This window comes from Pongo pygmaeus, chromosome 9 (assembly GCF_028885625.2).
Source record: "Pongo pygmaeus isolate AG05252 chromosome 9, NHGRI_mPonPyg2-v2.0_pri, whole genome shotgun sequence".
Lineage (NCBI taxonomy): Eukaryota > Metazoa > Chordata > Mammalia > Primates > Hominidae > Pongo > Pongo pygmaeus.
The window spans coordinates 127,405,835-127,423,568 of record NC_072382.2 but is presented as its reverse complement, the minus strand read 5'-3'; the positions used below and the strand labels follow the sequence as shown (position 1 = coordinate 127,423,568).

The window sequence follows — 17,734 nt, the reverse complement described above, 5'->3', positions numbered from 1 at the left end:
AGAGATTCAAATAGGAAAAGAAGTCAAACTATCTCTCTTTACTGATGATGAGTCCATACATAAAAAACCCTAAAGAATCTGACACAAGGCTCCTGGAATTGACAAAATCAGTGTACAACAATCACTAGCATTTTTATAAACCAATAGTATTCCAGCTGAGAACCAATTCAAGAGCACAATCTCATTTACAATAGAGAGGAATCATTTACAAGGAATAATATGCAGCCATGAAAAAGAATGAAATAATGATCTTTGCAGCAACATGGATGGAGCAGGAGGCCTTTATACTAAGTGACCTAATGCGAGAAGAGAAAACCAAATACAACATGTTCTCATTTATAAGTGGAAGCTAAACATGGAGTATACATGAATGTAAAGATGAGAACAATAGACAGTGGGGATCAATAGCAGGGAGAGAGAGAGATGGGGGAATGGACTGAAGAACCATATGTTGGGTACTATGCTTACTGCCTTGGTGACAGGATCACTGGGACCCCAAGCCTCAGCATCGTGAAATTATCCCATGTAATAAACCAGCATGTGTACCCTTTAATCTATGACAAAGGTAAATTTGTCTTTAAAAAAAAAAAAAACAAAAACCAAAAACCAAAAACAAAACAACAACAACAACAAAAAGCTGGCTGGATTGAAAAAAGAAATCAAGATTCAACTATATCCTGCCCACAAGAAACTCACTTTACGAAGATACATATAAACTGTAAGTGAAGGGTTGGAAAAATATATTCCAAGTAAACAGAAAGCAAAAAAGACCAGGAGTACCTGTATTTATATCAAATAGACTTTAAGTAAAAACTGTAAAAGGAAATAAAGAACATCCTTATAGATTGTTAAAGAGGTCAATATAGCGAGAGAAATAAAAATAGTAAATATACATGTACCCAGCACCATAGCACCTAAATATATAAAGCAAATATTACTAGATCTAAAAGAAGAGACCGACTGCAATACAGTAATATTAGGGGCCTTCAACAACCCACTCTGGCAGTGAACAGATCATCCAGATCATCAAAGAAACATCAGAGGTAAATTACACTTTAGACCAAACAGATCTAACAGACATTTATAGAACATTTCATCCAACTATTGCAGAATACATGTTCTTGTCATCACATATGGAACACTTTTCAAGTCAGACCATATGAGAGGCCACAAAACAAGTCTCAACAAATTCAAAAAAGTCAAAATCGTATCAAGTATATTGCCCAACCACACTGGAATAAAACTAGAAATCAATAATAAGAGGAACTTTGGAAGTTGTACAAATACATGAAAATTAAACAATGTGCTTCTGAAAGACCAATAAGTAAAAAGAAAAAAAAAATTAGAAGTAAAATTAAAAATTTCTTAAAACAAATGAAAATGGAAACACGACATACATCAAAATCCATGGGATCCAGCAAAAGTAGTGCTAAAAAGGAAATCTGTAGCAATAAATGCTTACATAAAAAAATAGAAAAAAAATAAACAACCTAAAAATGCACCTCAAGGAACTAAAAGAACCAAACAAGCAATGGAAAAAGGACTCAATAAATGATGCTGCGATAACTGAGTACCCATATGCAGAAGACTGAAGCTGGACTCCTTTCCTGTACCACAAACAAAAATCAAGTCACGATGGATTAAAGACTTAAATGTAAAACTAAAACTATAAAAACCCTGGAAGATAACCCAGGAAACACCATTTTGACATTTTGACAAGCAATTGCAACGAAAACAAAAATTAACAAATGATACCTAATTAAACTAAAGAGCTTCTGCAGAGCAAAAGAAACTATCAACAGAGTAAAGAGACAATCTATGGAAAGGAAGAAAATATTTGCAAACCACGTATTCAACAAAGGTCTAATATCCAGAATCTACAAGGAACTTAAAAAGAAAAATAAATACATAAAAATGAACAAATAAAAATAAAAACTGCTCTCTAATATTAAATTTTAAAAAGCAATTCAGTGGAGGAAAGATAGCCTTTTCAACAAATGGTGGAACAACTTAAGATTCAGAGGCAAAAAAAATGAAATTCAACCTAAGGTTCACACCTATATGAAAATTAATTTGAAATGCTTCAGTCTTAAACAGTAAAATTTAGAAAAAACACTGGAAAAAATCTTCAGAATCTACGCTTATTCTAGAATAGACAACAGAAACATGATCCATATAAGAAAAAATTGGTAAATTGGATTTCATTGAAATTAAAAACTTCTGCCCTATAAAGCACCCTGTTAACAGGATGAAAAGATAAGCAACAGAATGGGAGACTATATTTACAAATGACATATTTGACAAAGGACTAGTATCTAGACTACGTAAGTAACTTTAAAAACTCAATGTAAACAAATCTAATTGGAACACGAACAAAAGACATGAAGAGATATTTCACCAAAGATACATAGATGACAAATGAGTACATGAAAAGATGATCAACATCATTACCCACTAGGGAAACGCAAATTCAACTCACAATGAGATATTACTACATACCTATCAGAATGGCTAAAATAAAAAATAGTGACAACATTGGTGAGGATGTGAAGAAACTGCATTACTCACATATTGGTGGTGAGAATATAAAATGGTACAGCCATTCTGGAAATGAGTGGCAGTTTTTTCAAAAACTAAACACATGACTACCATATAATTGAGTAGTGCCACTCCAGTACATTTATCCCAGAGAAATAAACACTATATTCACACAAAAGCCTGTAGATATTTATAGCAGCTTTAGTCACAATAGCAAAAAAGTAGATATAACAAAGATGTCCTTCAACAGGTGAATGGTTAAACAATACCATGGATACCACATAGCAATAAAAAGGAATGAACTTGATACAGGCTAACAACCTGGATGAGTCTCCAGAGAATTATGTTGAGTGAAAAAAGCCAGTTCCAAAAGGTACAATACTATGTGATTTTATTTATGTAACTGCTGTGGTCTGAATGCTCGTATTCCCTTCCCCACAAATTAATATACTGAAATCTAATTCCCAATGTGATAGTATTGGGAAGTGGGGACTTTGGGAAGTGATTAGGTTATGGGGCAGGACCTTCCTGAATGGAATTAGTGCCCTTAAGAAAGAGGCCCTAGAGAGCTGCCTTGCCCCTTCCACTATGTGGGGACACAGTAAAAAGGTGACATCTATGGGGAAGAGGCCCTCACCAGACATTGAATCTGCTGGCACCTTGAACTTGGACTTCCCAGACTCCCGAATTGTTAGAAATAGAAGTTTGTTGTTTATAAGCCACACAGTTTACAGTGTTTTTGTTCTAGAAGCCTAAACAGGCTAAGATACCATTCTTATAATGACAAAATCACAGGAACAGAGAAAAGATTAGTAGTTGCCGGGAAGTGGGAGGAAGTGAATGTGGCTATAAAAGGGCACCATGAGGAATTCTGGTGGTGATGGAAATGTCCTATCTTGACCTTATCAATGCCAATATCCTGGTTATATTATTTTATCGGATATCTGTGGGGAAAACTGAGTAAAAGGTGAACAGGATGTCTCAGTATTAACTTACAATTACATGCAAATCTACTATCTCTTCAAAGATATGTATGTACATATGTTTACCCAGAAACACATATATATGATCAAAACAGACAATTGTATATAAATTATAAAAGTGTAAAGATCTTTGATTGTCAGAAAGAGGACAAGAGACTGACTTCAGACAATAACAAGTATGCGTATTGTAATAGCTAGAGTAACCCTCAAAAAAAAAAAAAAAAAAGAATATAGATTCCAAACTAGGAGAGGAGGATAAATAAAGTGATTTTTAAAAAATACTAAACAAGGTTGGGCGCAGTGGCTCACGCCTGTAATCTCAGTACTTTAGGAGGCCAAGGCGGGCAGGTAACTTGAGGCCAAGAGTTTGAGACCAGCCTGGACAACATGGTGAAACCCTGTCTCTACTAAAAATACAAAAATTAGCCAGACATGATGGCACACGCCTATAATCCCAGCTACTGGGGAGGCTGAGGCACAAGAATCACTTGCCCTGGGAGGCAGAGGTGGCAGTGAGCTGAGATGGCACCACTGCACTCTAGCCTGGGTGACAGAGTGAGACCCTGTCTCAAAAATAAAATACTAAACAAGACAAAAAATTTTTTAAGAAGGTTAAAAAAATGGTAGAAAAGAATGCAAATCCAGTGGAACCAAAGTAAGATGATAGAAATAAATCCAAATATATCAGTAATTACAGTGGAAGCAAATGGAATGGATTTTAAAAATAATTAAAAGAGGGACATTATACACGATTTAGAAAGGTAAAAGTAAAAAGATAAAAAGTTATGCCAGGCCAGGTGCAGTGGCTCATGCCTGTAATCCCAGCACTTTGGGAGGCCAAGCTGGGCAGATCACCTGAGGTCAGGAGTTCGAGACCAGCCTGACCAACATGGAGAAACCCCGTCTCTACTAAAAATACAAAAATTAGCCAGGCATAGTGGCGCACGCCTGTAATCCCAGCTACTCAGGAGGCTGAGGCAGAAGAATCGCTTGAACCCAGGAGGTGGAGGTTGCGGTGAGCCGAGATCGCACCATTGCATTCCAGCCTGGGCAACAAGAGTGAAACTCCGTCTCAAAAAAGTTATGCCATGCAAAAGTTTTCTTTCTTTCTTTTTTTTTTTTTTTTTTAGTAAATCCTCATGGAAATCATATAAATATTAGCCAAAAGAAAGCAAGTGGGGCTAGATTAATATCAGATAAAGAATATTTAAGGCAAAAGTATTATTATACCTATAAAGAAGTTACTTCTAAATAAATAAATGGTTTAATTCACTAAGAAGATATGACAAGTATGCATCAGTATATAACCTAAGGAAATAGTCCCAAAACGTATAAAGCAAAATTAACAGAACCTAGCCAAGCATAGTGGCGCATACCTGTAGTCCCAGCTAGTTGGGAGACTGAGGCAGGAAGATCGCTTGAGCCTAGGAGCTTGAGTGTAGCCTAGGCAATATAGTGAGACCCTGTCTCTTAAAAAAAAAAAAATGAGAACCACAAGTAAAAATACACAAATCCAAATCATATTAAATTTTAACATGCTTCTCTAGTAATTCACTGAATAAGCAGTAAGGATATACAAGATCCGAATATGATTAACTCAGTTGATTACATGGAGATATATAGAAGCCTGTACCCAACAATTGTAAAAACTATCACTATCAAGCAATTCTACTCCTAGGTACATACCCAAGAAAATTGAAAATGTGTGGACACACCAAGCTGTAAAAGAATATGCACTGCGGCCTTATTCATAATAACCAAGAAGTAAAAAGAACTCAAATGTCCACATAATGGACAGAATGTACAATACACACACACACGAAAATTATTCAGACATAAGGAGTCCTGATACATGCTACAACATGGAGAATCTTGAAACCATTAAGTGAAAGAAGCCACACATGGATTATACAATTCTATTTATATGAAATGTCTGGAATAAGCAAATCCATAGAGACAAAAAGTAGGTTAGTATTTTCCAGAGACTGGAGGAAGAAAAAGTAGGGAGTGACTGCTAATGAGTAGGGAGGTTCTTTCTGAAGTGATGAAATTGTTTTAGAATTCGAGAGTGGTGATGGCTGCCTAACTTTATGAACATACTAAAAACCACAGAAGTGCACTTTAAAGGGGGTACAACACTTTAAAAAGTGAATTTTAAGGTATTTGAGTATCTCAATAAAAACAATTTTTAAATAAAAACAATTCCCAAAGGCCTGGAAATTCAGAAACATAATTCTAAATAATTTATGGATCAAAAAATAAATCATATAAAGACCTGAGAACTACAATGTAAAAATATAGAAAAAAGTCATAACAATATTAGAAAAAAAATTTGAGCTGGATAACAAAAATAGTACACATAAAAATTTGTGGCATGAAGAAAAATGGTACTTAGGAAATTTATAAAATGCCTATATGCAACATATGATTGACACAGGACTAGTATCTCAAATGCATTTATAGGATATGCAGAAAATAGAAGAAAGATCTGAAACTATCATAGCAATCAAACCCACAAATCTAGACTTCAGACAATCATAGAGTAAAACAGCTGGATTCTTCAACCAATGAACTGCAAGAGAAAAAAAGGGAATAAAAAGGGAACTTACAGACTAAAAGCAACTTAAGAGACATCAATCAATTATTATGTTTAAACTTTATTTGGATCTGATTCAATACAAAGTATAAAAAATAATTAAAACATTTGAACACTTGAATGGATATCAATGAAGACTAGTGAAAAAATAATGATCTTTTCAATAACCAGTGCTAAACTGGATAGCCATATGAAGGAAAAAAATGAAACCTAATCTCTACCTCACATTCTACACAAAAGCCAATTTCAGATGAATTATAGACCTAAATCAGCCAAAAAACAGGCCAGGCAGGCATGGTGGCTCACACCTGTAATCCCAGCACTCTGGGAGGCCAAGGCAGGATGATCACTTGAGCCCAGGGATTCGAAACCAGCCTCGCCAACACAGTGAAATCTGGTCTCTTCAAAAAAATAAAAAATTTGCTGGGCATGGTGGTGCATGGCTATAGTCCCAGCTCAGAAGGCTGAGGTGGAAGAATCACTTGGGCCAGGGAGGTTGAGGCTGCAGTGAGCTGTGACTGTGCCACTGCACTCCAGCTTTGGAGACACAAGACTCTTAAAAAAAAAAAAAAAAAAAAAAAAGCAAAAGCCATAAAGCTTTGAAGAAGATTACATGATTACATACAAGAAAATCTTCATGATCTTGGAGTAGTGAATGACTCCTTTACTACAAAATATAAAACACTAGACAGAGGAAAGGTCTAAATAGGACATTAAAATTACAAATGTCCATGAAGAATGGAACAATAAGCCACAGAATGGGAGAGTATATATACTCAACACATGTAAATTGACAAAGGACTAGTATGCTGAACATATGAAGAACTGAAATTATTAAGAAAAGGCAATTAGAACAATAAGCAAAAGACTAGAACAGGCATGTCATAAAATGCTCAACCTCATTTAAACTTAGGAACAAGCAAATTAACACCACACATATATCATTACACAGCAACAACTTGTTAAAACAGACTAGACCAGACTGGGCAACATGGTGAGACCCTGTCTCTACAAAAAATACAAAAGTTAGCCAGGTGTGGTGTCATGTGCCTGTAGTCCCAGCTACTTGGGAGGCTGAGGCAGGAGGATTGCTCGTGCCTGGGAGGCTAAGGCTGCAGTGAGTCGTGTTTGTACCACTGCTCTCCAGCCTGGACAGCAAAGTGAGGCCCTGTCTCAAAGGAAAAAAAAACATAACAAAAACAAAAACAACAACTTATACTGACCACACCAACTGTAGGTGAAAATATGGAATACTAGAAACACATTCTGTTGCTATGAACATTCTTATACTTTAGATCATTCCAAACTGTTTTTCCAGTAACTGTACACTTTTCTCCTATGGAAACACTAATTAGTACAATCACTTTCGAAAATAGTTTGTCATTATTCTATCCTAATACCCAGCTATTCCTCTTCTGGATATATACCTTAAATTCTACGACCTAGCAAAACAAATGAACATGTATAAGAAAGTTCTTAGAAGAATTTTATAATAGCATCAAACTGTACACAATCCAAATATCAATTAGCAGCAGAATAGTTAGTGGGATGTTCATAAATACCATCCTATATAAAAATTAAAATCAATGAATTCAATATGCACAAAAGCATGGCTATAAAGAAAAATCAACACATGAAAAATACAGCAAAATTTATATAAAGTTCATTAATAAAAACCATATTAATTAAAAATACATAAACTAAATGATATTATTTGCATAAATAGCTGAGAACACTCTAAAACACACCAAGGAAAGGATTATCACCAAAGTCTATTTTGTGATTATTTCTGGGGGAAGGAAGTGGGTTGTGATTGGGAGACTGCATATAGGAAGTTCTTAAGGGTCTGTAAATGATCTTTCTACAACTGAGTTGTGGTTAAGTGAATGTTAACTTTACAACTGCACGCTGAACTGTACATATTTTATGTATTTTTATATAATTATGCTTATCTCAACAACCACACACACTGTACACATTACACACACACACACACACACACACACACACACACACACAAGCATAGGTTGATTTTTCCATCAAAATTTGAACTGTTATCTTCAGGTAGTAAATTTTACACATTTTTATTTTTAATAATAGGAGTAAATACCTTCCCACAACAATATAATGAACATTACAGGAAAATTAAGGCAACTTGTATTTACAGAATGCCTTTCTGTGCAAAACAGGACACTATACTCTTCCTGCACATTAAAGCATTAAAGATTAAAATAACTCTAAAAGGTACTTATTATCAGTGTCTTTACTGAGGCAATTGCCAGTGTTCAGATAAACAAATGTCAGAGCTAATCCAAATATGAAACTTCAAATTTTCCCACCATTCTATACAAATTCCCACAGCAAACACAGGAGGTTATTATTTTAGATAAGTCAGGGAAAGACTTTGCAGAGGAAGTGACATTTCTGAGATGGAGAAAACTAGGAGAGGAACAGGTTGGAGAACAGGAATCAAAAGCTGTTTTTGGTCATGAGATGCCTACTAGACATTCAAGTGGAAATGAAAAGTAGGTAAAAGGCTAGAGCTCACAGAAGAGGTTCAAGTCGGTGACAGCTGTTTTTGAAAGATACTAATGACTCATAATTCTCAAGAACAAAACTTCTCCCATATTTGAGAATTTATACTGACTCAATTCTTAGGCATACCATAAATAGGTTCAAATAAATAAAACAGGTTCGAATTTATTCCTCCTATGGGTATTCTCCAGTAACACAATTTGCCAGTATACATTAATATGTGATAAACTCTAATCATAACATTCTACATGTTCTTGGCTTCAGATTAAAATAACTAATTTTATAATGTTTTACAATTTTAAAAATTGTTATTAGAGGCAGGGTCTCACTCTGTCATCCAAGCCGGAGTGCACTGGTGCAATCATAGCTCACTACAGCCTCAAACTTCCAGGTTCATGCGATCCTCCTCTCTCAGCCTCCTAAGTAGCTGGGACTACAGGCAGGAGCCAAGGCCTCAACTTAATATGCCCCAAAGTTAATACAAATTTTATTAGAAAAACAAAGTTTTTGTAAGTCTAATAGGTAAAGGAACAAAGAATCAGATCTATTTTTCTTATAGCTTCCTTACTCTTCCCTTCCCTCTTTTATTGTTTATCACCTAAAAGCTTGGTCACCAGTAAGTTCAAAAGGTTAAAATATGGCTATGAAAGTAGAAAATATAGAAAAATATTTAAGATGTTCAACAGTAATTTTTAGAGTAAAGTTAGTTAAGCACTGGAGTTTATGCAATACTGTAAAATACAAGTATTTTACTAACTACATTGGAAAAAAACACCTACTTGCAATTTTAATTAATCATTTATAATTCAAAAACAGGTTTATATAACTGGCCAGGCCCTTTTGAAAATATAAGTACAAATCTTGGCGATATGTTTTGAAGCTGGCTTCGCTTCACAGACTGATAAATCTACTGTCCAAAAGTCACAAGAATTATGTCTTTATTGGTTCATCTTATAATTAAATCAACATAGAAGAAATATGTACTTTTTGGATTAAGCAAAATGTTTTGATAAAAATGAGATACGTGTGTATAAAAGCTGGAAAACTCATGTCCCCTAAAACTTGGTTTCCACCAGATGAGTTTCAAATTCAGATACTAAACACACATGAAGAAATAATCAAATGAATTCTATTCATCCTTTCCCCAAAGTTTTGCTTACAATTAAGATATAGCTATTATTTGTATGCAGAACAAACAAAATAAATTGGAAGATGTTTGGATAAACAGGGAAGTGACCACTTCAGGAACTACTGTTTGCAGTTTGCAGAACAGGATAATCTTCTCTAGGAAGAATAATGTCAACATAGCAGCACTATATTCACCAGGATTCCCCAGAGCCAATGGTCCGATCATGTGGCAGGAAGCCAAACCTTCTGGCTGCTCACAATATCAATCAGCTTCCCTTTAATCTTCAGGAAGTGTCTCTTGAACTCCAATCCATCACCCTGTATTAGAAATAGTATCAAAAAATAATGTCAAAACAAAAACAAAAACAAAATTCTGCCCTAAAAGCAATCTCTTTTTAGTGGTAACAAGAGACAAACATCCTTAGATATGTCTAGCTACAATTTTCTTTTAGGTCTGTTTATGAAGACCAAATATCCTGGCAGAGAAAATTGTTACATAAATAATTCTGATGTGGTTTCATGCCCATCACTGTTCCTACTGCACTGAGCTCAGAGAGCAGATAAACATGGCATCCTATCTGTTTCAGGTGTTGGTATATCTGGACCTAAGTCATTACATTCCATAGGCAGTGAGGGTTTGGAAACTAACAATAAGCTATACAACTAAACTGAAGTCTTGTTGTTATAACACTATTGACCAAAATCAATAGATTTAGTTATGAGAAGAATTTCATTATACTACGATCTTAATTTAATTCTGTAGCAAGCATCTGAAAAACAGTATTGCAGCAAATCTCTAACACAAAGAGTACTGCAGCAAATGCTCCAACACAGCAGCTACCCCTCCAGCCCTCTTTAGAGCCACATACGATCTCTCAGAAAATAGAGAAAAATGTTATTTTGGTTTTATGTATCAAGGGCTGTAATACTATCATCTTAGAATCAATGATTTCCAAAGAAATCATCAGAAATATGAACAAAAAATCTATGCATAAAATAGCAATCACAGAATTATTATAACACGTAAAGGTTCATTAAATTATAATGAAATATTTGTAACAAATCATAATTTTTATTAAAATACATAAATTAAGAAAAATATTAAAATGCTTCAAAATATTAATGTGATCACTGAAAATTTAGAATTATTTTTATTTTCTCATTTTTTGCTTATCTACATTTTTCACAAAAGCAGAAACTTTTTTTTTTTTTTTTTTTGAGACAGAGTCTCTCATATTGTCACCCAGGCTGGAGTGCAGTGGCGCCATCTGGGCTCACTGCAAACTCCGCCTCCCAGGTTCAAATGATTCTCCTGCCTCAGCCTCCCAAGTAGCTGGGATTACAGGCGTCCGCCACCACGCCTGGCTAATTTTTTGTATTTTTAGTAAAGATGGGGTTTCAATACATTGGCCAGGCTGGTCTCAAACTCTTGACCTCGAGATCCACCCGTCTCGGACTCCCAAAGTGCTGGGATTACAGGCATGAGCCACCACGCCTGGCAAAAACTTTTATAATAAGGAAAATGTCATTTGAAAAAAACAATGTTCGGGAAAAATAGATAACAAAAACACATGCTCATAATATTAAATGAAAAAAGCAAGTAACCTATTTACAAATGCCACATATATACAAACATAATGCCATTAAAAAAATTCATATAGAAATATTTCCATAGAAAGAATACAATAAAACATAAAAATACCTTAGAAAGCCTGAAGTCAACCAATATTTTATCATCCATTTCTAACAAATTCACTTTGAAAATGAGTTTATTGTTTCTCCTATCAGTTGTTGATACAGTAACCTAAGGCAACAAAAATAAGGTTAAGCCACATAGGTGAGTAGATAATAAACTAGTAAACCCACTATGAAGAACAGAATGGAAGTTTCTCAAAAAAGTACAAATAAAACTACCTATATGTTCCAGCAATCCCACTACTGAGATGTTATCCAAAGGAAAGGAAATTATATGGAAGAGACATTTGCATCCCTACAGCATTATTCACAATAGCCAAGATATGGAATCAACCTAGGTATCCAACAACAGATGAGAGTAGGCCAGGCACTGTGGCTCAAGCCTGTAATCCAGCACTTTGGGAGGCCAAAGCAGAAGGATCGCTTGAGACCAGCCTGGGCAACATATCGATACCTCATCTCTACTAAAATTCCCAAAAAATTAGCGGGCATGGTGGTGCATGCCTACAGGCCCCGCTACTCAGGGGGCTAAGGCAGAAGGGTCACTTGAGCCCAGGAGGTTGAAGCTGCAGTGAGCTATGATTCTGCCACTGCACTCTAGCATGGGCGACAGAGTGAGACCCTGTCTCAAAAAAAACAAAACAAAAATCCAAGCAAACAGATGAGGATAATATGACATATATACACAACGAAATACTACTCAGCCATATAAAGGAATGAAATCCTGTCATTTGCAGCAACATGGGTGGAACTGGAGGACATTATGTAAAGTGAAATAAGCCAGGAACAGAAAATTAAACATCGCATGTTCTCACTCATATGTAGAAACAAAAAAACAGTTAATTTCATAGAAGTAGAAGGTAGAACAGAGGATACTAGAGTCTAGCAAGGGGAGAGGGAAGGGAAAGAGAGAAATTTGTGAAAGAATACAAAATTACAGCTAGATAGGAGTAAGTTCTAGACCACTGTAGGATGACTATACTTAACAATAATAGAGTTTCAAATAGCTAGAAGGATACTGAACATTCCTATCACAAAGAAACGACCAATGTTTGAGATTATGAATATGCTAATTATCCTGATCTGATCACTATACATTATATGACTCAAAACATCACTACATACCCCATGAATACATTACAATTATTGTATCAATTAAAAAAAATTAAAAAAATTTGCTGGCTACCTCCGTAACAGGAGTAATATTAAGTATGCTGATAATCTCACTCATTCCAGAGTCTCTCTTCTCCCAATGGGTATGTGTATCCCCAACTCAATCTATCAACAGGGGTGCAGCTCCTAGGGATTGAGTGTATATGAACTCATAGCAACAAAACTTACTGTGTTTTACCAAAATACCACTGAAAGAAGAAACAATCAAAGATGAAAACATAATGGGAGGAAAAACAAGATTATTAAAACGTAAGAAAGAAAAAGGCCTCGGCCGGGCGTGGTGGCTCACGCCTGTAATCCCAGCACTTTGGGAGGCTGAGGCGGGTGGATCACCTGAGGCCAGGGATTCGAGACCAGCCTGGGTAACCTGGTGAAACCCTGTCTCTATTAAAAATACAAAAAACTTAGCTGGGCGTGGTGGCGGGCACCTGTAATCCCAGCTACTCGGGAGGCTGAGGCAGGAGAATCTCTTGAACCCAGGAGGCGGAGGTTGCAGTGAGCCGGGATTGCGCCATTGCCTTCCAGCCTGGGCGACATAGCGAGACTCTGTCTCAAAAAAAAAAAAAAAAAAAAAAAAAAGAAAAAGGCCTGACTTGTGGCTGAAAAGCTAGAGTGGCAATTAGAAGATGGCAAAGGTCTTGAGAGGCCTTCAACTTCCACTTTCTGTCTTTTAGAACGTTCCTATGGCATGTAAAGACGCTCAGCCTAGCTGAATGATGCGGAAAGAAAGTCTCAGCTAACAGACAGTGCCAAGACTCCAAACATGGGAGTAAGGATGTTTTAGACCACCAGCCACAGTAAAGACATCCAATGACTACAGCTGGATGAGTTGAGCCCGAGCAAGATCAGCAGATTTGCCCGAAAAACACAGCCCAAATTACAAAAGTATTTGTAATAATTCTTACTTCAAGAAACTATGAAAACACACAACTATACCACGACTGTGCAGCACTGAAATAACCCACTATGTTCTGGGAAAATTAATACAAGATATTCAACTCAACACATCTGAATTAAGCTCTTAAACTTCAAAGACAAAGAAAATACTTCAAGAACTGAGAGAGAGTGAATCAAGGAGTGATGTCAGTGAAAATGGCAGAGAAAAGAACTCCAGAAGTCCATTACTCCACAAAAGCAATTTTAAAAACCTGCCAAAACCTGTCAGAATCAACTTTTTCAGAACATTGTAAACTAACTAAAAGCTCGCAGCAACTTATTCAAAATAAGTGAAACGCAGTAAGAACAGTGAGCTTTCTGGCATTGTAACTTACCCTGTTCCCATCCCCTGCTCCTCACTCAGTAGCAGCCTTGAAAATAACAGTCCGTATTTAAGGTATAGGTCCAGATGGGAGCAGAATAAACCTCATTTACAATCTTAAGCCCATCTGACCCTCTAAAATGACCTGATCAAAAGGCTTGTCCTGGCCAGGCACAGTGGCTCATGCCTGTAATCCCAACACTTGGGGAGGCCGAGGTGGGTGGATCACCTGAGGTCAGGAGTTCAAGACCAGCCTGATGAACATGGTGAAACCCTGTCTCTACTAAAAATACAAAAATTAGTGGGGCGTGGTGACAGATGCCTGTAATCCCAGCTACTTGGGAGGCTGAGGCAGGAGAATCGCTCGAACCCAGGAGGCGGAAGTTGCAGTGGGCTGAGATCGCACCATTGCACTCCAGACTGGGGAACAGTGCGAGACTCCATCTCAAAAAAAAAGAGGCTTGTCTTTATTTCACCTTTGTAACTCTAACTCACCTTGTGCTAAAGCTGCTCCTGAGTAGCGTTTGTTGAAAACACTTACAGGTAAATGCTTTAGTCTCTGTTGCCCAAAGCAATGAAAGCAACTGGTGCAAACAGACTACCCAAGAAGTTTGGAAGAAGAGGTTAGGGAGTGAGATGTTTCTGGGGAATAGGACTCCAAAAGGTCCAAAATATATCTGGGAATCTAAAAAGACACACCCATGACCAGGGCAGTACATATGCTTAGGAAAGAGCTGAGAAGGCCCCTAAGCTCTACATGTGCCCTAACTTTGTATTTTGCACAAGCAGACAGTGAAGGCTGAAGCAACGTTGTAAACTTCTTGGTTGAGTATTGAAGGTGTGCCCCAACACAAATACAGAACCACTCTGCAGATTTTTTGTTTTTGGTACACAGAATTTAAGGAAATATCTGTCCAATCATTAGCTGACCACTAAAACTAATGAGACAGAAACTGTACAACCATGCATGACAAACAATACCAACTTTAAAAAATTATATCAGAAAAATCACTAGGGCCGGGCACAGTGGCTCACACCTGTAATCCCAGCACTTTGGAGGCTGAGGCGGATGGATCACCTGAGGTCCGGAGTTCGAGACCAGCCTGGCCAACATGATGAAACCCCATCTCTAATAAAAATACAAAAAGTTAGCAGGGCATGGTGGCAAGTGCCTGTAATTCCAGCTACTTGGAAGGCTGAGGCAGGAGACTCACTTGAACCCAGGAGGTGGAGGTTGCAGTGAGCCAAGATCACGCCACTGCACTCCAGCCTGGGCAACAAGAGCGAAGCTCCATCTCAAAAAAAAAAAAAAAAAAAAAAAAAAAAAAAAAAAAGCACTAAAAAAACAAACAACTACAGCAAGCAGTAACAAACATTGGCAAGAGGGGAAAATCTGACTTCTAGAGTTGCCACATATTGCCACAATATGTCCAGTTTTCAACAAAAAATTACAAAGCATATAAGGAAACAAAGTATGGCTCATATAAAGGAAAAACAGCAACCAAAACTGTCCCTGAGAAACATAAAGAAAGAAGAAAAGTATACCAACAATAAACATAATGAGTCCAAGAGGGAGAGGAGAGTTAGATACAAAAAAAAACTTGAGAAATAATGGCCAAAAACTTCCCAAGTGTGATTAAAAACATTAATTTACATATCCAAGAAGCTCAATGAACTCCAAATAGAATGAACAAAGAAATCCACACCAAGATACATCATAGTCAAACTGTGGTCAACAGAGAAACATAAAAGCAGCAAGGCAGCAAGAGAGCAGCAGCGTCTCACATAAAAGAGATCCTCAGTAAGATTAACAGCCACCCAGGCTGGAGAGCAGTCATGCAATCAGATCACGGCTTACTGCAGCCTTGATCTCCCATGGCTCAGGCTATCCTCCCACCTAAAGCCTCCCCAGTAGCTGGCATTACAGGTGCACACCACAATGCCTAATTTTAAAAATATTTTTAGTAGAGAAGGAGTTTCACCATGTTGGCCAGGCTGGTCTCAAACTCCTGGCCTCAAGTGATCTGCCCGCCTCAGCCTCCTAAAGTGCTGGAATTACAGGTGTGAGCCATAACACCCGGCTAAGGCACTTTAGATTCAAAGACACAAATATGTTAAAAGAAAAAGGAAAAAAAAAAAGACCATGGAAACAATAACCAAAAGAGAGCTGGTGGCTGGGTACGGTGGTATATGCCTGCAGTCCCACCTACTTGGGAGGCCAAGGCAGGAGGGTCACTTGAGCGCAGAAGTTTGAGGCTGCATTGCACTATGATCGTGCCTGTAAGTAGCCACTACACTCTAGCCTAGGCAACATAGTGAGACTCCATCTAAAAAAAGGAAAATACACAAGATAGCTGGTGAGCTGATGTGGATATACTAACATTAGACAAAATAAACAGATTGATGAAAACTGTCAATTTAGCTGGGCATGGTGGTGCATATCTGTAGTACCCACTACTCAGGAGGATCACTTGAGCCCAGAAGGTCAAGGCCAGCCTGGTCAACACAGAGAGACTGCATCTCTACAAAAACATTTTTAAAAAGTTAGCTGGGTATGGTAGTGTACACCTGTAGTCCCAGCTACTTAGGAGGCTGAGATGAGAGGATCACTTGGGCACAGGAGCTCAAGGTATTAATACACTATATTAATAAAGGGAAAAAAAATCCACATGATTATCTCAATAGACGGAGAAAACATTTGACAAAATACAATATTCTTCCATCATAAAAACAAAAACCCCACAGCTAACATCATACTTAATGCTGAAAGACTCGAAACTTTCCCCTGAGATCAAGACAAAGACTGTATTTCTGTTCAACATAATGTTAGAAGTTCTAGCCAAGACAACTAAACAAAAAGAATTAAAAGGCATCTGGGTTTTAAAAAAAAAAAAGTAAAACAATTTCTTGTATCTCTATTGATAAACAATGTAATTTTTTTTTTTTTTTTTTTTTTTGAGACGGAGTCTCGATCCGTGTCGCCCAGGCTGTAGTGCAGTGGCGCGATCTCAGCTCACTGCAACCTCTGCTTCCCAGGTTCAAGCGATTCTCTGGCCTCAGCCTCCCGAGTAGCTGGGATTACTGGCACCTGCCACGACGCCCAGCTAATTTTTTGTATTTTTAGTAGAGATGGGGCTTCACCATGTTGGCCAGGCTGATCTCAAACTCCCGACCTCAGGTGATCCACCCACCTCAGGCTCCCAAAGTGCTGGGATTACAGGCATGAGCCACCACGCCCTGCCAAATAATGTAATCTTAATATATTAAAAAACCTAAAGAATTTGTCAAAAAAACTACTGGAGTTAATGAATTCAGCAAATTTTCAGGATACAAGATCAATATACAAAATTCATTTGCATATATACTAGCAATGAACAATTTGGAAATAAAATTGAAAAAAATTCCATTTACATCAGCATCAGGATAAAAAAAAAAGAATACACAGGATTACATTTAACCTAGGAAGTGCAAGACTTGAACACTGAAAACTACAAAATATTCTTGAAAGAAATTAAAGACCCTAAAAAAATGGAAAAAAAAAAAGGCCCCATGTTATTGGATTGGAAGAGTTACTATTAGAGGTTTAGCATCCTTAATCTAAAATCTGAAATCCAAAATGTTCCAAACTCCAAAACTTTTCAGGTGCTGACATGATGAGACAAATTGAAAATTTCATACCTGATAAGTTTGCTTTCTGATAGTTCAATGTACAAACTTTGTTTTATGCACAAAATTATTTAAAACATTGTATAAAATTACCTTCAGGCTATCTGTATAAGGTATCTATGAAGCATAAATAAAATTATTCATGTTTCAACTTCAGTCCCA

The 17,734-nt window shown here is 36.9% G+C and overlaps 1 protein-coding gene across 5 annotated transcripts in view; it reads right to left on the bottom strand.

Annotated features, from left to right (window-relative positions):
* The window catches only part of CHEK1 (checkpoint kinase 1), a 49,488-nt gene that overhangs the window by 8,794 nt on the left and 22,960 nt on the right, over positions 1-17,734 (bottom strand). For 3 of the 5 annotated variants that reach the window (XM_054437492.2, XM_054437495.2, XM_054437494.2), the window contains 2 exons: positions 11,483-11,584; positions 7,587-10,098 (listed from right to left, as the gene is read on the bottom strand). In XM_054437492.2, the coding sequence (XP_054293467.1) occupies positions 10,003-10,098; positions 11,483-11,584 (198 nt within the window). In that variant the 3' untranslated portion in view covers positions 7,587-10,002. Of the gene's footprint in view, positions 1-7,586; positions 10,099-11,482; positions 11,585-17,734 lie in introns of those variants that run through there. The other 2 variants (XM_054437493.2, XM_063671588.1) reach the window with 1 other exon arrangement.